This window comes from Myotis daubentonii, chromosome 10 (genome assembly GCF_963259705.1).
Source record: "Myotis daubentonii chromosome 10, mMyoDau2.1, whole genome shotgun sequence".
NCBI lineage: Eukaryota > Metazoa > Chordata > Mammalia > Chiroptera > Vespertilionidae > Myotis > Myotis daubentonii.
Genome location: NC_081849.1, coordinates 47,424,770 through 47,446,245, shown reverse-complemented (window position 1 = coordinate 47,446,245; position 21,476 = coordinate 47,424,770). Strand labels below are relative to the sequence as shown.

At 40.3% G+C, this 21,476-nt stretch overlaps 1 protein-coding gene across 4 annotated transcripts in view; it reads left to right on the top strand.

The window, feature by feature from the left end:
- Positions 1-21,476, top strand: part of PEX1 (peroxisomal biogenesis factor 1) — a 48,898-nt gene that overhangs the window by 16,822 nt on the left and 10,600 nt on the right. For 3 of the 4 annotated variants that reach the window (XR_009454736.1, XM_059712293.1, XM_059712292.1), the window contains 11 exons: positions 642-738; positions 3,026-3,196; positions 4,656-4,810; positions 8,496-8,685; positions 8,901-9,067; positions 10,518-10,652; positions 15,173-15,237; positions 18,819-18,961; positions 19,044-19,147; positions 19,908-20,084; positions 21,246-21,476. Coding sequence is in view for 3 of the 4 variants with exons in the window: in XM_059712293.1 (XP_059568276.1) it covers positions 642-738; positions 3,026-3,196; positions 4,656-4,810; positions 8,496-8,685; positions 8,901-9,067; positions 10,518-10,652; positions 15,173-15,237; positions 18,819-18,961; positions 19,044-19,147; positions 19,908-20,084; positions 21,246-21,476 (1,635 nt within the window). In the remaining variant the exon portion in view is untranslated. The remainder of the gene's footprint in view (positions 1-641; positions 739-3,025; positions 3,197-4,655; positions 4,811-8,495; positions 8,686-8,900; positions 9,068-10,517; positions 10,653-15,172; positions 15,238-18,818; positions 18,962-19,043; positions 19,148-19,907; positions 20,085-21,245) is intronic. The other variant, XM_059712294.1, reaches the window with a different exon arrangement.

Sequence of the window (21,476 nt, the reverse complement as noted above, 5' to 3'; positions counted from 1 at the left end):
GCCATGTAGGCATTATAATGACATAGGATGCATACATACAGTTCCTGTGAGCTTTAAAAAAAAGCCCTGCTTTGGTAGCCGCTGCATATCTCACACAGCAGCTAAATTGGTGTATACTCTTTTTTCCCCTTTTTTTCAAAGCAATTTATTATTTTTAGTATTAGTACAAATTGAGGTTGGAGTTGGGGTGGGGAAGTGCCCCTTTTAGTGGGTTTATATTCCTGATATTGTGTTGTCATCTGTTTACCTTTAGTATAATTATAGAATACTTGAATCCTGCTATTAAGGCTAGGAAGCTGGAACCTCCTGGTTTCTTTGTAGAATATAATGTGTTCTCTTTGCTAGACTTGAGTATTTAGGAAATAGTTTTTCCCACTTATTCTGCAGTGCTGTCTTACAAGTTCATGAATCCAGGTGCTCTCTCATTCCTGTTACTTGTTACATGTCACTCACCGTAAAGTGATCCTAGAGTTCCAGGGATGTGGGTCACCTGCCACCCCACCCCAGCTTTATTTAGCTATATTGTCATATAATAGTGTGTACTTGATTGATGAGCCTTAATTTTTGTGGTTGCCACAGTGACAGGGGCTATTTCTGTGACTGACTATATTGTGAGTTCTTATGAGTTAATTATTTTGTAGGGAAGTGGAAAGTCAACTCTAGCCAAAGCGCTCTGTAAGGAAGCATTTGACACACTGGACGCTCATGTGGAGATGGTTGACTGTAAGGTTTTAAGAGGTATGATTGTCCAGGTAGAAAAACAGATTATTTAAATGCTGTTATTGTAATAAATACAAATATCTAATCTTAAATTCCTTAAAAATTTAAATCTTTGGTTGGCTTTCTAATGTATTTATTTATTTATTTATTTATTATTTTATTTATTTTATTTTTTTTAATATATATATTTTTTATTGATTTTTTTACAGAGAAGAAGGGAGAGAGACAGAGAGTTAGAAACATTGATGAGAGAGAAACATCGATCAGCTGCCTCCTGCACACCCCTTACTGGGGATGTGCCTGCAACCGAGGTACATGCCCCTGACTGGAATCGAACCTGGGACCCTTCAGTCCGCAGGCCGACGCTCTATCCGCTGAGCCAAACCGGTTAGGGCTTTATTTTATTTTTTATATTTTATTGATTTTTTACAGAGAGGAAGGGAGAGAGATAGAGAGCTAGAAACATCGATGAGAGAGAAACATCGATCAGCTGCCTCCTGCACATCCCCCACTGGGGATGTGCCCGCAACCCAGGCACATGCCCCCAACCGGAATCGAACCCGGGACCTCTCAGTCCGCAGGCCAACGCTCTATCCACTGAGCCAAACCGGTTTCGGCCTATTTTTTATATTTTATTGATTTTATACAGAGAGGAAGGGAGAGAGATAGAGAGTTAGAAACATCGATGGGAGAGAAACATCGATCAGCCGCCTCCTGCACATCTCCTACTGGGGATGTGCCCGCAACCCAGGTATATGCCCTTGACCGGAATCGAAGCTGGGACCTTTCAGTCCGCAGGCCGACGCTCTATCCACTGAGCCAAACCGGTTTCGGCCTTTCTAATGTATTTAATAAAAATGTTTAAACTTTCCATATGAATGGAGGCCATTTTTTTTCTTGCCAAAACTCTTTGTAGACTGTATTCCTGAAAATGCCACTCTGAGAAAGTTAGTATTTAGAATATACTCTAAAGCAGGGGTGGGGAACCTTTCTACTGCCAAAAGCTATTTGAATATTTATAACGTAATTTGAGGACCATACAAAATTATCAACTTAAAAATTAGCATGCTATATTTGGTCAAACATTTAATTAACTCACCCCTAATGCATTGGCAGGACCAGACCAAATGATTCTATTCCCCACCCCTGCTCTAAAGGGTATAAATTATCCCTGAATTGTTATGGGAAACTGGCAGAGCGGTTGCCTCGGGAGGGAAGGTGAGTATAAGTGGACAGCGAAGTGAATTACAATTTACCAAATGCACTTCTGTACTTCTATTAATCCTCACCAGAGGCTATTTTTCCATTGTTTTTTAGAAGGAGTGGAAGAGAGGGAAATAGAGAGAAATATCGATGTGAGAGAAACACATTGATTGGTTGCCTCCTGCACAAGCCCCAACCAAGGCCCCAGCTAGGGAGGAGCCTGCTGCCAAGTCACGTGCCTTTGACCAAAATGGAACCCAGGACCCTTGGTCCGCAGGCCAACACTCTATCCAGTGAACCAAACCAACTAGGGCTGCACTTCTGTACTTTTAAAAGTCTTTAACATTGACATTATTATCTATTCAATTTTTTTAAACAATTGGAAAGATTTTACTTTGAGTAGTTATTTTTACCCCTTTGGCTACCTCTACCATATAGTTCCAACTCATTGTTTAATTTCAGGTTGTTGTTTTTTTATCTAGTATATGGTAAGAAAGTAGAAATAGCTTGCGAAACCCATTATTCCATATGCTGTAAAGGTGGTTTTGGAGAGATTCCCCATCTCCCAGTCCTGTTTGAAGCCTCATGTGAAAATTTTGTTTTACAGCTAAATAACTCCTTACATTGGTTTATGATTTGGTATGTTTTCCATTCTTTGAAAATTAAGACTTTATAATTCACCAGGAACTTTAAAGCCAAATTTATTCTTCATATACAGCAATTCTAGGATCATTTGTGTTTGATTTTATCTAAATCCTGATCCCCTGTTCTCATTTACATTTTCCCACAATATGCCTTTATTTTACAATTTTGTTGAAAGCCACCTGGAATTCCATATGGAACGAGGTGAGGTATAAATACATACATTCAGAAATTATAGTAGCATATTCCTTTTTTTCAGTTTTATAAAATTCTTTCATCCTTTGACGCTGTATTAACTAAACCATGTCAATGATTAACAAATTTTAAAAATTGGTATAGTAACAAAATATGGATCAAATTTTAATAGTTAATATTGAGCTTTTCTAATGCTTTCAAAATGGTAGCCTGAGCTTTCCCAGCCCTGAAATAACATTAACTACTTGATATCTTTTGTCTTAAGGAAAAAGGCTTGAAAACATACAAAAAACCCTAGAGGCAGCTTTCTCAGAGGCTGCCTGGAGGCAGCCTTCTGTTGTTCTGCTGGACGACCTGGATCTCATTGTTGGCCTGCCTGCTGCACCGGAGCAAGAGCGGGGTCCTGAGGTGGTGCAGAGCCAGAGGCTGGCGCATGGTAATGGCAACACACCCATCCCTGGCTTCAGGCCCTTTTCTTTCATCAGGCAGCATTTTTAGTCTTAATGGCAAATCTTCTCTCTTCAGAGAAAAGAATATATGCTGTTATGTCTCCAGCTTCTGATAGCATTCTACACTTGGTCTGTATTAGCAAAAATCTGTAGAATAAGAGCAGTGTGGAAATTCTGCAACTTCATGATCGGGCTTTGGGGCCTTTTCATTCTCCTGTACTGATAAGAAATTGCTTAATTGTACAGATTTACTCTTGCTTTGTTCATTTGACAAATATTTGTCTATTGCTTGTGCAGTCTTTATTTTCAAAGTCTGGGAGAAGAGAGAAAAGTAAACAGACAATTTTAATTTAGAATACTGATAAAAATAATGGTAGCTGCCATGTGATGAGTGCCCTTTCTGGGCTACAGCTTGCTTTGTACTCTACATGCAGATATTCTGGTTTTACAGGTGGGAAAGAGATATTCAAAGAATAGGTAATTTGACCAGGGTGACCCAACTAGGAGGTGGGCAGTATGCTCTGCTTGGAGTATTACAGGGCACTATAGGAACACATACCCCAAATTGGGGGTCGTATGAGGGTAAGGACTTGACAGGGAAGGCTTCTTGGAGGAGTTGATAACTGAGGTGAGTTTTGATGGGGGAGTAGAAATTAGCATGAAGTAGCTTCATGCTAATACGAACCAAAGAAAGTGTGGTCCACAGGCAAAGCACAGGGGTACAAGAATCATGGTATATTAGGGAATAACCCATGGCTGGAGCTTAGAATTCAAGGAGAGGACTCGGGGCAGGGGCACTGGGTAGAGGATTTGGCAGCATTCAGCTGCCTCAAGGTTCTCAAGAGCTAAAATAGATACAAAATGCAACACAGTGGCTTGGATTATTATAAACCATGTTAATCTCACATTTGAATCCTATAGCATTTGCAAGGCTTGTAAGTATGGTGTTTAAGGGAATGCTGCAAATTCCTAGGTTAGGACTCAGATACACATTACTAATGCCTGGTTCATTGTCAACCTATAACCACCCAAACCTGCAAGTCCTGGGGTGGAAAGCGATTGTTCAGGAACTCATTGAGCTATATTTTGCTTTATTACAGAACACAATGTGGAAAGTTATTACCCTTCCATAATATTTATTTCAGAGACTCCTTTTTATTTACTGCATCGATCCAGAAGTAAGGAACTTCACTAGGCATTTTTCTGAGCATTCAGTGCCTCTTATGTCTGCTCCATTAGATTGGTTAGAGCCAGGTTAAAAATTTTAGGTCCTTAATAGATAAATGAGTGCATTGAATGAATAGAAGATTTAATTTTTAAAAAATATGAAGGAGACTAACCATTCATATTCCACCTTAGAGCATGACTTTAGATTATCATTATTTTTCATTTAAAATTTCTGTGTTTAGATTTACTAAGCTTTTACACTGTATTGCTTGATTCTAGCTTTGAACAATATTTTGAAAGAGTTTATTTCCATGGGAAGTTTGGTTGCACTGATTGCTACAAGCCAGTCTCAACATTCCCTGCATCCGTCACTTGTTTCTCCTCAAGGAATTCACATATTTCAGTGTGTCCAGCATATCCATCCTCCTGATCAGGTAACATACTGCTTGTGAAAATTGTTGAAGTATATCCTTTATGTAAATTGTTTCAATTTTATTGATTTATGGCTCTATGCTTATGTTAGTGATCTTAAGAATATTTTAGACCATGGCTGGGTAGCTCAGTTGGTTAGGGCATCGTCCCAATACACCAAGGTTGCAGGTTTAATCCTCAGTCAGGGCACATGGAAGAAGCAACTAATGAATTCATAAATAGGTGGAACAAGAAATCAGTGTCTCTTTCTTTCTCTCTCTCTCTCTCTCTCTCTCTCTCTCTCTCTCTCTCTCGTCAAATAGAAAAAAAAAATTTTATTTTAAGAATATTTTAAAAGGTGACATTTGGTGCATATTGTGCTTAGAAACAATTTTCATGTATAACTGCCTGAAATATTACCATGTATTTTCTGAGGAAATGGCTTTTTCGAAAACAGCATTTCTTCTTTTTTTCAAACTAGTTTTCTTTTTTTATTCCTTTTAAAAGAAACAACCTAAAAATTCTGAACTACTTCAGTTTTTTGGTGGAATGTGTAAATACATCATGGAAATTAGGATTTTTCAGCTTTATTGACATATAATTTGACAAAATTGCATAGATTTAAGGTGTACAACATGATTTGATACACATTGTGAAATATTTACCACAATCATCTTAACACATCGAACACCTCACATAATTTCTTTTTCAAGCATTTTTTCTTAATGAATAAGGGCAATGACAATGCAAATAAATATCTTATAAAAATTTGATTAAACTTTTAAAAAATATGCTTTATTGATTTTTTTAGAGAGAGAGAAAGGAGGAGGTAGAGATAGAAACATCAATGAGAGGGGAACATTGATCGGTTGCCTTCTGTACACCCCCTACTGGGGATCAAGCCCACAATCTGGACATGTGTCCTGACCAGAAATCCAACCTGTGACCTCTTGGTGTATGAGTTGACACTCAATCGCTGAGCCACACTGGCCAGGCAAACTGTTTTTTGTTTTTTTTGACAGCACTAATATTTTGTATTCACTGATTTCAGCATCCAGTTCCAATGTGTGGGTCTTTTCCTCACACCACTAAGCAAATTCTTGGACACCAGCCGGGAGTCCTACAATTCAACGCAATTCTGACACTATCACAGACAGCCCTCCACTTCAGATGTTGATTTTAAGTCCAGTCCAATTTCAAGTCCTAGCATCTACCCTAAATACTCAGACCCTGCACTTTGACGGCATAAATCAGGGATTCCCACAGCCCCCTCCTTGAGTTCAATTAATTTGCTAGATCAGCTCACACAATTTAGGATACTAGTTTACTCACTAGACTACTAGTTTATTACAGAGGATGTTGAAGGATATGAATCAACCTAGATGAAAAGATACATAGGGTGAGATCCTGTCCTCACAAAAGAGTTTCTGTCCCATGGAGCTTGGGGCCCAGCACTGTGGCACACAGAAGTATCTGGTTCACCAAGTTAGAAGCTCTCTAAACCTGCTCCTTTGGATTTTTATGGAGGCTTCATAAAATACTGGCATGATTGATTAAATCATTGGCCATGGCAGTTAATTCAGTCTCCAGCCCCACTCCGATCCTGGGAAGTCGGGAGGTTTCAACTCTCTAATTACAGTTGGTTCCCCTGCCAACCAGCCCCCATCTTAGGTGCTTTCCCAAAGTCACCTCATTAACATAAACTCAGATGTGATTGAAAGGGGTTTGTTGTGAATGTCAGGACACCTTTATCACTCTCATCACTTAGGAAATTCAAAGAGTTTTAGGAAATCGGTGCCAGACATGAGGACAAAAACCAAATATATATTTCATATTATAAATCATGATTTCACAAGAACATAAGGCACATCGTCCCCTTTGGGGACTCAAGTTCATGATGGTTTATGTGGTGATAGCTCATCTGGGACTGGCAAGCACATTTTAACTTCTTATTTAAAATTCTTACCTAGCATCTACCCTAAATACTCAACACCCCTGTGCTAACTAACTGTTATTGAAGAATAAAGGTATTGACCTGCTCAGTTGGTTGGAGCATTGCCCCATGCACCAAAAGGTCGCTGGTTCAATTTCCAGTCAGGGCACCTGCCCACGTTTCGGGTTCCATCCCTGGTCAAAGTACGGATTTGGGGGGGGGGAGGGGGGGTATGGGAGGCAGTTGATCAATGTTCCTCTCTCATATTGATGTTTTTCTGTCTCTCTTCCCTCTCCCTTCTTCTCTTTCTAAAATCAATAAATACATATCTTAAAAAAAGAGAATAAAATTATTATACCTGTCATTAAGTACTAGAGGCCTGTTGCACGAAGAGATTTGTGCAATAGGCCTTCCTTTCCCCTGGCTGCTGGCACTGGTTTGCCTCCGGCACCTGGGGCCCAGGCCTTCGCTCTGGCCGAGTTCTGGCCGGAGCCGGCCCCGGGAACGTCAGGCCTCACTGCTCCGCTGGCCCTGGAGCCGTGAGGCCTCGCTGTTCTGCCGGCCCTGGAGCCGTGAGGCCTCGCTGTTCTGTCGGCCCCGGGGCCGTCAGGCCTCACTGCTCCGCTGGCCCCTGAAATATCAGGCCTCGCTGCTCTGCCAGCCCCAGGCCATCAGTCTTCCCTCCACCGCATGGAGCCTACGTATGCAAATTAACCACCATCTTTGTTGGCAGTTGATTTGCATATCATGCTGATTAGCCAATGGGAGGCGTAGTGAAGGTATGGTCAGTTACCATATTTGTCTATTATTAGATAGGATAACAAAATGGTAGTGGTTTTGGCCATTGAACATGTTTTTAAAAATAAGTTTTATAGGAACAAAAAAACACTCTGAAAGAAACCAGATTTTACTAAAAAAGGCTTTTCTTAATGAAGAAAGAAATAGCAATTATTTATCAAATTTTTTTATAACTTACTGAGGTATAATTGAAGAAGACAAACTCATTATTTAAAATGTACAGTTTGCTCACTTTCTTTGGTTGTCGTTAATCCTCACCTGAGGATATTTTTCCCATTGATTTTTAGAGAGAATGGGAGGGAGGGAGGGAGGGAAGGAGAGAGGGAGAGAGAAACATGGATGTGAGAAAGACACATCTATTGGTTGCCCCCTGCATGCACCCTGGCCTGGGTCAGGGATCAAACCTGCAACCCAGATATGTGCCCTTGACAGGGATCAAACCCAAGACCCTTCAGTGCATGGGGCAATGTTCTAACCCAGCCGTGGGCAAACTACGGCCCGCTGGCCGGATCCGGCCCATTTGAAATGAATAGAACTAAAAAAAAAAAAAAGACTGTACCCTTTTATGTAATGATGTTTACTTTGAATTTATATTAGTTCACAAAAACACTCCATCCATGCTTTTGTTCCGGCCCTCCTGTCCAGTTTCAGAACCCATTGTGGCCCTCGAGTCAAAAAGTTTGCCCACCCCTGCTCTAACCACTTAGAAACATGGACCAGGGCAAATTGGATCACTTTTAACATGTGAATATACCATGGCACCATCACCACAATTAGGGTAGCAAACATTTCCATCACTCCCAGAAGTTTCCTAGTGCCCCTTTGCAGTCCATCCCTCCCCCACTCCATCTGCAGACAATCACCAGTCTGCTTTCTGTCACGGTAGATTACGCCAACCTGATAGTTCTCAAAGTATATGTACTAAAATTTACAGCTGAGCAAAAATTAGAAATTTGAATTTTGTGTTTTTTCTTTAGGAACAAAGATGTGAAATTCTGCATAATGTAATAAAAAATAAACTGGACTGTGATATAAACAAGTTCACTGACCTTGACCTGCAACGTATAGCTAAAGAAACTGAAGGGTTTGTGGCCAGAGATTTCACAGTGCTTGTGGATCGAGCCATACATTCTCATCTCTCTCATCAGAGTATATCCACCAGGGAAGGTATGTTTTACCATTAAAACCAAAATTTAAAATCTTCATTCCATGGTGGAGAAATGTAATTGTAGTAAGGAACAAATTAAATATATTCCATTTTAGTATTCAAATATGTAGTTGGTTGAGTAGAAGATTGGCATTGTCAGCTAAGTAGATGGCATCTTTTGAAAATTCATACGTAGATATGACTACCAAAAGAAGTTTTGTTTATTTTTAAACAGAATTGCTTTTAACAACACTAGACTTCCAAAAGGCTCTCCAAGGATTTGTTCCTGCATCTCTGCGAAACGTCAACCTACATAAACCTCAGGACCTGGGCTGGGATAAGATTGGTGGATTACATGAAGTTCGGCAGATCCTTATGGATACTATCCAGTTACCAGCCAAGGTACTTTTAAAAAATCAAGTACTTACTCCTAGAGATCCACTGAGTCACTGGCTTTATGTGTTGGCCTGCCCATTCTCAGTTTGATTCAACAAGTATTTTCTTAGTAACCAAAGAAATGTCCAGCACTATTTTTTGGTACGCTAACAGACTTTTTAAATATTAGATGTACTCCTTGCCCATAAGAAGATTATAAAGAAAGTGGGGATGGTATTTACATTAAATACTTTTTTAAAAAATATATTTTTTAATTGATTTTAGAGAGGAAGGGAGAGAGAAACATCAGTGATGAGAGAGAATTATTGATTGGCTGCCTCCTGCACCCTCCCCCCCCCGGGGATTGAGCCCACAAACTGGGCATGTGCCCTTGATCGGAATTGAACCTGGGACCTTTCAGTCTGCAGGCCGATGCTCTATGCATTGAGCCAAACCTGGTTGGGCACATTAAATACATTTTGATGTGAATTTCATAATTCTTATGTTTTGTGTGACTCATTCAGGTTGTACTAAAGCAAAATGAACTGTCAGCTGGGATTTGAACAGAAATAGGTAGGAATAACTGGGAGGTGGAGAGTCATCTAGGCCACAGAACTGATGGATGAAGCCACATTTCCAGACTCCGTGTGTCAGTTCTGGAAAGGCAGAGTGATCAGGCAGCATAGACCAAGCAGATGGCAGAATATAGGGGCAAATGTAGATTGTTCTTCAGATCACAAGGGGTGAGTGTGTTTAAATTGGAAACCCGAGAGAGAAGCATCATTGCATGAGACCAGGGACCTAGGCAAAGAGGAGAGAAATGGGTAAGGACCTCAGTTAATGTAACCAAATGGGAAATTGTACTGTCTATTATCATTACCCAAGCCTTTCCATTATTTCTTCTTTCTTTGAATTGCATAGCTGTCAGAACTTGCCCATGAACCATGTAAGTGGAAGGCAGTATACTTATTAAAAGACTGGTTTTTATTAATGTAGTACTTTTTTCTTTTAATCCTCATTTAAGGATATTTTTCCATTGATTTGTGAGAGAGACATATTGATTGATTGCCTCCCACTCGTGCCCCTGCCAGGGCCAGGGATTGAGCCCATAACCTGGGTATGTGCCCTTGACCAGATTCAAACTGGGGACCCTTTGGTCGACGCTCTATCCACGGAGCAAAACTGGCTAGGGCTGTAGTACGTTTATAGTATTAAAAAAACACACACACAGAAAAAAATGGAAAGAAATTCTATGCAGCTACATGCACTTTGTGTAGAATGTGTTCCATGATTTAATTGGGGGGAAAAAAATCTAAGGAGTTTGTTTATTATTTTGAGTGATAATTTTATTTTCTATCATTGTTCTATTAATAAAGGTGGCAATTATCCCCATCTGAATACTTATTGTATACATTGATCTTTGGCTGCTGCTTAGTCATTGGTTAGATCTGAGATGTCATATTTTTGTATTTTTCAGTACCCAGAATTATTTGCAAACTTGCCCATACGACAGAGAACAGGAGTACTGTTGTATGGCCCTCCTGGAACAGGAAAAACCTTACTAGCTGGGGTAATTGCACGAGAGAGTGGAATGAATTTTATTAGTGTCAAGGTATGTTTTGCATTTGTCTTTTTTTTTTATTGAGGTAAAATTTATGTAATATGTAATTAACTATTTTAAAGTGTATAATTTAGTGGCATTTAATGCAGTCACAATGCTCTCCAGTTTCAAAACTTTTTCATCCCTTTCCCTATTCCCTCCTTTCCCTGGCAACCAGTAGTCTGTTTTCTGTCTCTATGGATTTGCCTATTCTGGACATGTCATATAAAAGGAATCATGAACTGTGTCCCACCTGTTGTGTCTAGCTTCTTTCGCTTAGCATAATGTTTTCAAGGGTCATCCAAGTTGTAGCAGGTACTCTAGTCCTTTTTATGCCTGAATAATATTCCATTGTATGGATATGCCACAGTTTATCTGTTCATCACTGGACAGTTGGGTTGTTTTCATCTTTTGGCTATTATGAATCATAGTGCTATAAATTGTCTACAAATTTCTGTGTGGACATGCTTTTATTTCTCTTGAATCTATATACCTTGGAGTGTAATTGCTGTGTGATATTTTAATTCTATGTGTAACTTTTTGAGGAATCGCCAAACTGTTTTTCACAGTGATTCCACCATTTTACTTTCTCACCAGTAATGTATGAGGGTGCTTCTTTCTCCACATTCTCACCACCACCATTTAGGTTTCTTTCTTTTTTTCAATTGATTTTTAGAGAATGGAAGGGGAAGGTAGAGAGAGGGGGAGGGAGAGAAATACCAGTGTGAGAGAGAAACATTTATCGGTTGAACGTGCCCCAACTGGGGACCAAACCCACAATCTGGGTATGTGCCCTGATGGAGAATTGAACCCGCCATCTTTTTGCGTACCAGACGACGCTCCAACCGAGCTACACCAGCCAGAGCACCATTATTTTTTATGGGTTAGTCTGATATTTGGAAAGCTAGTAGGAGCAGTGATCCATTTATTAAAGCTGTGAGCAAATTGAATAATGAGCCACCTGTCTTTTGTAGGGCTTATGCTCTTATGGCAAATCTTCATGCTTTATAAATGGAATTATACACAAATAGTCAAATCAAAGAGCACACTATATTTGAAGGGAGAAGAAAACCTAAAATGGGTGAGCAAACTTTTTGACTGGAGGGCCACAATGGGTTCTTAAACTGGACCGGAGGGCCGGAACAAAAGCATGGATGGAGTGTTTGTGTGAACTAATATAAATTCAAAGTAAACATCATTACATAAAAGGGTACGGTCTTTTTTTTTTTTTTAGTTTTATTCATTTCAAACGGGCCGGATCCGGCGGGCCGTAGTTTGCCCACGGCTGGCCTAAAAGATAAGGACTGGAGACCACACTCAGGCAGGAAGCTGGGTTTGTGGTTCTCTTACTGATGGCTATTTCATCTTCACTTGTGTCACACTAGGTCTGAGTTTTTTCAGATACAAGGTGAGTGTGGTAATGAAGGGACATGCCAGCATGTCTCAGTCCACTAGTCTGGGTTCTGATATCTTAGCTGCCCAGTTTCAGCAGCCAGCAGTATTAGTTTATCCAGAGTGATTAGGTTTCAGGCAAATGAAGCATATATTTTAACCTTATTCAAAATTGATTTATAAGCTGGAAGCCAGCTTATAGTATTTCGCAATTGACTTGTGCCTACCTTTCTTTTATCACATGATTGTTTTGTGAGCTGGTTACATGAGTATTCTGGCAATAATGGAGAAACACTGTAACGTTTAAATTTTCCTATCTTTTTTTCTGGAATAACTGTGACCTTGTTTATCTTTTTTCCTTGTTACTGGAATGTAGTTTCACTGGTTTTAAAAACATAATTTTAAGAGTAAAGCTTGTGAATATTGTTGAATTTTAGAATTTAGGGAGGACATCTTACGCCTTTAGTAGATTTTCAAAACACAATTTGGGGTGAGTTCTATGTGGAAAGGTTTCAGTAGAGAGCTAATCTCTCTGGGTGGACCAGGGTCAGTCCTTCAAGGCACATATAAAAGACAGAGGCCTTTCACTGACATGAATTTGTTGTCTTGTCCCTACTATTTACCTTAGTTATTTCTTGTTCCATCCTCTATAGTTCTCTGATTATATTAAGGAAATCTAATTAAATACTACTACATTAATAGGTATCTAGATGGCTTCATAGTCGATGTTCTTTTTTTATTTTATATGTTTTTACTGCTTTCAGAGAGAGGAAGGGAGGGGGAGAGAGAGAGAGAGAGAGAGAGAGAGAGAGAGAGAGAGAGAGAGAGAGAAGCATCAATGATGAGAGAGAATCATTGATCTGCCTCCTGCACACCCCCCACTGGGGATCTAGCCCACAACCTGAGCATGTGCCCTGACCAGGAATTGAGCCATGACCTTCCAGTTTAAGGTTTGACACTCAACCACACCAGCGAGCTAGATGTTCCTTATTTTGGTCACATATCCTGATCAGTGTTTGGTCTTTTCGAGGTAATGATCTTTCACTGGAGATCACTTTAGGACCTATTCAGGTGTGTGTGTGTTTTTTCCTTAAAGATCCCAATTTAAAAGACTATCCTCACTATTGTTTTGTCGTTGTTAAAGACGTTTGAGAGAGAGAGAGAGAGAGAGAGAGAGAGAGAGAGAGAGAGAGAGAGGGAGAAAGAGAGAAAGAGCATTCGGTTGCTTCCGGTTGGATGAACCCACAACTTGGGCATGACTGGAAATTGAACCAGAGACCCCACAGTGCACAGGATGATGTTCAACCAACTGAACCACACTGGCCAGGGTCTCATTATTGATTTTGTTATATGTAGTAAAGTTTGTTTTGGATGATATAGTCTCCAACTTGTGTACAAATAATCTGGTCTCAGTAATTCAAGATGCCGATTAAAGTAATTCATCTCATTACATATTTTTTGGAATCTCCAAAGATTTGAAATAGAACATTTCCCCCTTGTAAACCATTCATTACTTTACTAAATAAATAACTATTCAGTACTATGTGGCAGGCATTGTTTTGGCACTGGGGATTCAGTGCCGAATAAAACTGCCTTTTTGGAGTTTATATTCTATTAATGGTGAAAGACAATAAACAGACACATCCTATCTAATAAAAGAGAAAAATGGTAATTGGCGTACGACGATACCCTTTTCATTGGCTAATCAGGGCTATATGCAAATTAACTGCCAACTAAGATTGGCAGTTAACTGCCAACAAGATGGCGGTTAATTTGCATATGTAGGCACAATGCAGGGAGGCGAAAGGGAAAGCAGGAAGAAGCCCCCTGCCACTGACAGTGATCGGAAACCCAGGGGGGAGCTAAGAGCTGGGGGGCAGGGCAAAGGCGGCCCTGGGGCTGCCTTTGCCCTGCCCCCCAGCCATGATCGGAGAATCAGGCGCCTTTGCCGCTCTGGCCAGTGAGAGCAGGAAGTAGGGGTGGAGCCAGCGATGGGAGCTGGGCACGGTCGAAGCTGGCAGTCCCAGGAGCTAGGGGTCCCTTGCCTGGGCCTAAAGCGAAGCCCACGATCGCGGGGCAGCTGTGGGTCCCCGCTGCCCAGGCCGGATGCCTAGGCCAGAGGCGTTAGACCTGGGCAGGGGCGGAGCCTGCAACCGCGGGGAGCTGGGGGTCCCCTGCCCAGGCCTGACACCTCTGCCGGAGGCCTCAGGCCTGGTCAAGGGGCCGATCCGGTGATTGGTGATCGGAGGGTGACGAGGGTCAACTCCTCTGGCCGAGGCATCAGGCCTGGGTGGGGGGCGGAGCCGGGGATTGGGGGGATATGATGGTCCCCTTGCCCAGGCCTGAAGCCTGGGTCAGAGGCATCAGGCTTGGGCGGGGGGTGGAGCAAGCGATCAGAGGGAGATGGGGGTCCCCTGCCCAGGCCTGATTCCTGGGCCAGAGGCCTCAGGCCTGGGCGGGGGCCAGAGCCAGTGATCAGGGGGAGATGGGGGTCCCCTGTCCAAGCCTGACACCTCTGGCAGAGGCGTCAGGCCTGGGCAAGGGGCTGATCAGGCGATCGGAGGGTGATGGGGGTCTACGCCTCTGGCCGAGGCATCAGGCCTGGGCAAGGGGCCGATCCTGCGATTGGAGGGTGATGGGGGTCAACGCCTGAGGGCTCCCAGTATGTGAGAGGGGGCAGGCTGGGCTGAGGGACACTCCCCTCCCCACACACACCCAGTGCACGAATTTCGTGCACCGGGCCCCTAGTTCAATATATAATATACTGCCAGGTGGTGGTAGATGCTACTTGGGAAGACAAGCAGGATAAAGAGGTGCAGTCATTAGAGTGGGTCAAAATGGGGTTGTTGGGTAAGGCTTTTCTGAGAATGTCGCATTTTGTCATAGATCTAAATGAAATGAAGCAATGAATGGGCCATGAGACTATCTGGGGACAAATGTCTAGGCAGAGGAAACACCAAGTGTAGAACTTGTGGTATGATATTTATTCTAGCCACATAATTTTTAAATGGGTTTAAGAGACACTTAATCATATTAAAAATTTTCTATGACTGCATTTGGCCGTAGTCATAAACAAAAATTATATATTGTTTTTAAACAATTTTATCGTAATTCTAATTTAATTTTATTTTATCTAATAGGGGCCAGAGTTACTCAGCAAATATATTGGAGCAAGTGAGCAAGCTGTTCGGGATATTTTTACTAGGTTGGTTCACTATGAGTGTTTTTTAAGTAACTCACTCCATTATTTATTAGTCAATGCTTTCTGGTCTTCAGTTGGTTTTTGTGTGTGTGTGTGTTTTTTAAGAACTGATATTTGAAAGCTGTGATTTATGTGGATTATTAATAATCTAGAAAACAAAGATTCTGTTTCACCAAGTACCACTTAAATATAAAACATTTTCAATGTTAAGTTTGGTAAATTATTTGGTTTTATGTTTATAAAAGAAATATTCCTGAAATGCTGAAAGTGGAATCATACATAAGTGGTTATTCAAAGGAACCTCAAAGTAAATCCTTATATGAACCACATAATTGCTGTACTTTATCTTTTTAATTTAAGATTCCGTGTGGCCAACTTAATTAAGGGTATAACTGTTACTGCATTTATATAAAAACTAGAGGCCCGGTGCATGGATTGGTGCACTGGTGGGGTCCCTCAGCTTGGCCTATGCCCTCTTGGAATCCTGGACCCCTTGGGGGATGTTGGACTGCCAGTTTTGGCCCAATCCCCACACGCCAGGCTGAGGGACCCCACCGGTGCACGAATCCATGCACCAGGCCTCTAGTATATGCATATAAGATCTTTGGTTAATCTCTTCCCACCCTCCCCCCTCTCCCCTCTGAGATTCATCAGTCTGTTCCATGTTTCCATGCCTGTGGGGGTGAGTGTCTGCCCCCTGGTGGTCAGCGTGCGTCATAGCTACCAGTCGAACAGTCGCTTAGGCTTTTATATATATAGATACATATGAATAAAAAGCTAATATTTAAGAATCAAAATAATTATTTAAATGTGATTGGATTCTAGGGAGTTTTCAAATTAAAAAGCTACTTCATTCTTCTAAAATTGTATATAAAATGAGCAATTAGGAGAATATATATAATGTACATATACATTTTGAAGAATAATAACAATATGAATTCTTGTATATCCACCACCCAATTTTAGAAATGGAACATTACCAGGAAAGCATTGTTATAGATAAAGATAGTCACCATATTGACAAAAGGGTCAATTTACCAGGAAGACAGTACAGTTCTATTGTTTGTATCTAATATTATAGCTTCAAAATATTTAAGACAAAAATTGACAGAATTGCAAGGAGAAATTGACAAATCCACCTTCATAGGAAAATATTTTAACATAGGTCTCCATAATTAGTTAGATTGAGGTTTAAAATAGTAAAAATTTAGAAGATTTAAACAACATATTCAGCAAGATTACTCTAAGCATATTTAGAACATGTACCCAACAACTGGAGACGATGTATTCTTTTCAAGCACACCTAGAACATATTTGAAAATTGGCCATGTGCCAGGCCATATACAGCAATTACAGTAAGTTTCAAAGAAACAGTATCTCATAGACTATTTTCTGAAAACACAAAATAAATGACAAAAGGATAATCCCCTTCCATACATTTAGATATTAAAAAAAACAAAACTTCTAAATAACTCATGGGTTAACAAGGAGATCATAATGGAAAATACTTGGCACTATTAAATAATGAAAATTCTAGCCTAGCTGGTTTCGCTCAGTGGATAGAGCATTGGCCTGCGGACTGAAAGGTCCCAGGTTCGATTCCAGTCAGGGGCACATGCCTGGGTTGCAGGCTTGATCCCCAGTGGGGGGCATGCAGGAGGCAACTGATCAATGATCCTGTCTCATCATTGATGTTTCTATCTTTCTCTCCCTCTCCCTTCCTCTCTGAAATCAATAAAAATATATATTTAAAAAAATAATGAAAATTATATTAAAATTATCAGATGCTGCACAACTTATTTCAAGGATAACGTATAGCCTTAAATTCTTAGGGGGGGGGGAAAGGTTAAAGTTGATCAGTAGATCTTCATCTCATGAAATTAGGAAAGTATGGGCATAAACTAAAAATAAAAGTAAATAATAAACTTAAGAGCAAAAATTAATTAAATAGAAAACAATTCAGTAGAGAAGTTCACAAACCCAAATATCTTTTGAAAGCCTGGTACAACTGATCGATCGTTAACAAGATCAAGAAGAAAGTGAGTATGAATCAACAATATTAGGGACAAAAAAGGGACATGACTAAAGATATGAGAAATGTAAAAGGGAAAATTATGAAATAATATTACAAACTTTATGCCAATACTTTTGAAACTTGGGTGACATGGACAAAAATAGAATGGACCAAAATCAAGGAAAGAAGAAACAAAATCTGAATAGTCCTGTAACTGTAGGGGAAAAATTAGTCACTTGTTCAAAATCTTTACACAAATCAAATATCAGACCCAGTTGGTTTTCTAGGAAAGTTTTGGCAATCATTCCATGAGCAGATCATTCTAGTCCAGCCGTGGGCAAACTACGGCCCGCAGGCCGGATCCGGCCCGTTTGAAATGAATAAAACTAAAAAAAAAAAAGACCGTACCCTTTTATGTAATGATGTTTACTTTGAATTTATATTAGTTCACACAAACACTCCATTCATGCTTTTGTTCCGGCCCTCCGGTCCAGTTTAAGAACCCATTGTGGCCCTCGAGTCAAAAAGTTTGCCCACCCCTTTTCTAGTCTGTTGTTGGCCTCAGATTTGTTTTACTTGTCATGCTAATTTAATAAGATACGGTTGGGTGTGTTTTTTTTAATCAGCATGACAGGTGTTTTGTAGTAGGGGCAGTTCTTCAGACATCTAGTCCAGCCTGTTACCAGAGCTGGAATTTATATTCTCTTTTCTTTAATTAAAACAAAATTAGTTAATCAAGTAATACATTAAAAGTCAAAGTTCAAATTAGGAAAAAAGGTAATATACATAACCAAAATATATTTTATACAGAGTTCTTACAAAACAATATGAAAATAATGAGCTTGCCAAATTTTAAATGGACAAAAAGATATGAATAGGCATTTCACAAAAGAAATAAAGGTGGCCAGTCTTATATAATGAAAGGCTAATATGCAAATCGACTGAACAGCAGAACAACCGGTTGCTATGATGCGCACTGACCACCAGAGGGCAGACGCTCAATGCAGGAGCTGCCCCCTGGTGGTCAGTGCACTCCCACAGGGGAGCACTGCTCAGCCAGAAGCCGGACTCACGGCTGGCAAGCACAGCGGTGGTGGTGAGAGCCTCTCCCACCTCCGCGGCAGCACTAAGGATGTCCCACTGATGGCTTAGGCCCACTCCCCATGGGCCTAAGCCGGCAGTTGGACATCTCCCAAGGCTCCCGGACTGTGAGAGAGCAAGGGCCGGGCTGAGGGACTCCCCCCACCTGAGTGTACGAATTTCATGCACCAGGCCTCTAGAAGGCATATAAAAATGTTTACTTATATTAAGAATCAAAGAAGCATTTCACTTATTGAATAAGACTCTGGTTTTAGTTCTTGGCCAGGAGGCCTGCGTCATAAGCAAACACCTTGACCTTGCTAAGACCCAATTTACTGAGAACTAGTAAATTACATAGGCCTTGCCTTTTTCAAGGATTTGTTGTGGGCTTTAAATAAATACATAACGTGTGTGTGTGCATGTATGTAAAATTACCTTGCAAACTCTGAAGCCCTATTCAAAACTATTAAATACTGTTTGTTTCTCCCAGAGCTCAGGCTGCAAAACCCTGCATTCTTTTCTTCGATGAATTTGAATCCATTGCTCCTCGGCGAGGCCATGATAATACAGGAGTCACAGACCGTGTGGTTAATCAGTTGCTAACTCAGCTGGATGGAGTAGAAGGCTTACAGGGTAATAATAGTAAATACCAAAATAGTTTATTATAACAAAAATCTCACCAGGACTTAGTAATAATTTTTATTCTTCCCCCCAGGTGTTTATGTGTTGGCTGCTACTAGTCGCCCTGACTTGATTGACCCTGCGCTGCTTAGGCCTGGCCGACTAGATAAATGTGTATACTGTCCTCCTCCTGATCAGGTGACAATTTCATATTTAGAGTCCAAACCCAACACATGCTACACTCTTTCCTTGTGAACTTCTGCCATGTAATGGCAGTTGTCCTCAGAAGACCAGCTTTAGGCAAAGGTCGTAGTCACTGTTTGCTCAAAGCATGAAAAGATTCTGAATTAGATACGAAGCTTCTCTTTGGCCCAGCCATTTCCATGCAAGTGTGAAAACTGTATGATCGTCAGTGTTGGCCAGTTGGGGTAAAAGGAAGGAAACCTCAAGTATTTCATATCCACATTCGCTGTGTTTAAAGATCACACGTTTCATTATCCCAGCAAAAGACTCTGATATAGAATCAAGCATATGACGGTACATAAAGATATGATTTTTAACTGTTCTTAGTCCTGTGTTGTTCCAAGTCTTGTTCCGAAGTTTATAAACTAGCCAAAGGTAAAAAATAAATTAGTCAAAGGTATAAAATACTTAACTTTATCACATGTAGCTATTTAAATTATTTTAATTTTCCTTTTGAAACACTTTCTCAGCACATTTGCCCGTCTAGAAAATAAGCACTGTCTGAATAAGAAATGATTTACACTGATTAGTTAAGAATGTTTTTGTTCATTTTCCTCCCTTTGTTCCTTCTGTTAGGGAAAAGTTCTAAGGAGGATAAATAGTAGACTGGTGGTGCATTTATTAGATATGTAAAGTTAATTTATTAAAAATGGTGAGATACACAGTTTAATATTTAATTTTGCCTTTTTGGTTAAATCAGTTTTTCTCCCTTCAGGTGTCACGTCTTGAAATTTTAAACGTTCTCAGTGGCCCTCTACCTCTGGCAGATGACGTGGACCTGCAGCATGTGGCCTCCGTAACTGACTCTTTTACGGGAGCTGATCTGAAAGCTTTACTGTACAATGCCCAGCTAGAGGCCTTGCACGGACGGCTGCAGTCCTGTGGACTCCCAGTAAGTTATTTGAGATCGTTGCTAAGGTGTTTTATGAGCGATAAGAGAAGCTCAGTAGCAAAATCTCAATCTTAAAAAAATTCCTATTTTTTAGCAACTTTGGTAAACTAGATAGAAATTCACCTTTAGTCAGATGTTCCCTCATTGGAATATTGGCTTTGCAGAGAGTTTGTAATTATGAAGAAAGAGTTGAGTGTCTTTTTCTTTAACACGTTAAGCACTCTATCAGTCACCAGTGACTGACACTATACTTTCCGTCTGGAAGACAAAACACGTTAAGCTGGGCGCTTAACGTGTTAACCTTACCTTACTGTTGGCAAAATATGTTGGTGTGTAGAAGGGTATCATGAATTAGATAATATAGTCAGAAAAATATTGGAGTTTTTAGTTTTAACTTTATTTTTTTTTAAAATATATTTATTTTGAAGGTCATTGTCCCAGATCTGGCCAATAGGAGCTGCGTTTGGATGGCTTCTGTGTCCCTTTGATATGTCCTCTCATTCTTTGGTCACTTAACTTACTTCCTGATACAACGGAGTGTTCTCCATTTATCTTGTACTTTCTGTACCCCAGCGCTAAAATCCGCCTGTTCTCTACGGACAGTGATTTTTATGGCAGATAATTTGAACTCTGCTACATTATGGGCTTTATCATACAGTTTCTAGGAAGGGTTTTCTTGTGTACTCCTCTTCCCTACATTTTATTGGAGACACTTGCAGAGCCTGATGTTCCTAAATCAGATACTAAGTTTTGTTATTAATTTCGACAAGCCACTGAAGCTCTTCATTTTGCCCCTTTTATTATCAGAAAAGGTATTTATCTGTAAAGATTTCTATAACATGGTTGAGTCATTTTAGAGTAGAAAATTTTGAATTGAAAGAAACATAAAAATAAAATCAGAGGTCTAACTCCCAAGTTTGTTACAGAGTTGAGGGTGGTGGGGAGGTGATTGGCACATTATCTACAATTCCATCTTACCTTTTTTTATTTTAATAGTTTAATTTTTATTATGTCTTCAGAACCATTCGAGAATAAGAGCTTTTTTTGAAAAATACCTCAACTTTCCTTGTACTGGTCTGTTAGAAAGTATTGTGTTGTTTATTTCTGAATTGTACTAGTATTATTTAGATCTTTACATCTGCTTGCCCTTTTGTGTTTTAGGATGGAAGTTCCAGTTCCGACAGTGACCTAAGTCTGTCTTCAATGGTTTTTCTTAACCACAGCAGTGGCTCTGACGATTCAGCTGGGGATGGAGAATATGGCTTAGAGCAGTCTCTTGTTTCTCTAGAGATGTCTGAAATGCTTCCAGATGAGTCAAAATTCAATATGTACCGGCTGTACTTTGGAAGCTCTTATGAATCGGAACTTGGGAATGGAACCTCTTCTGATTTG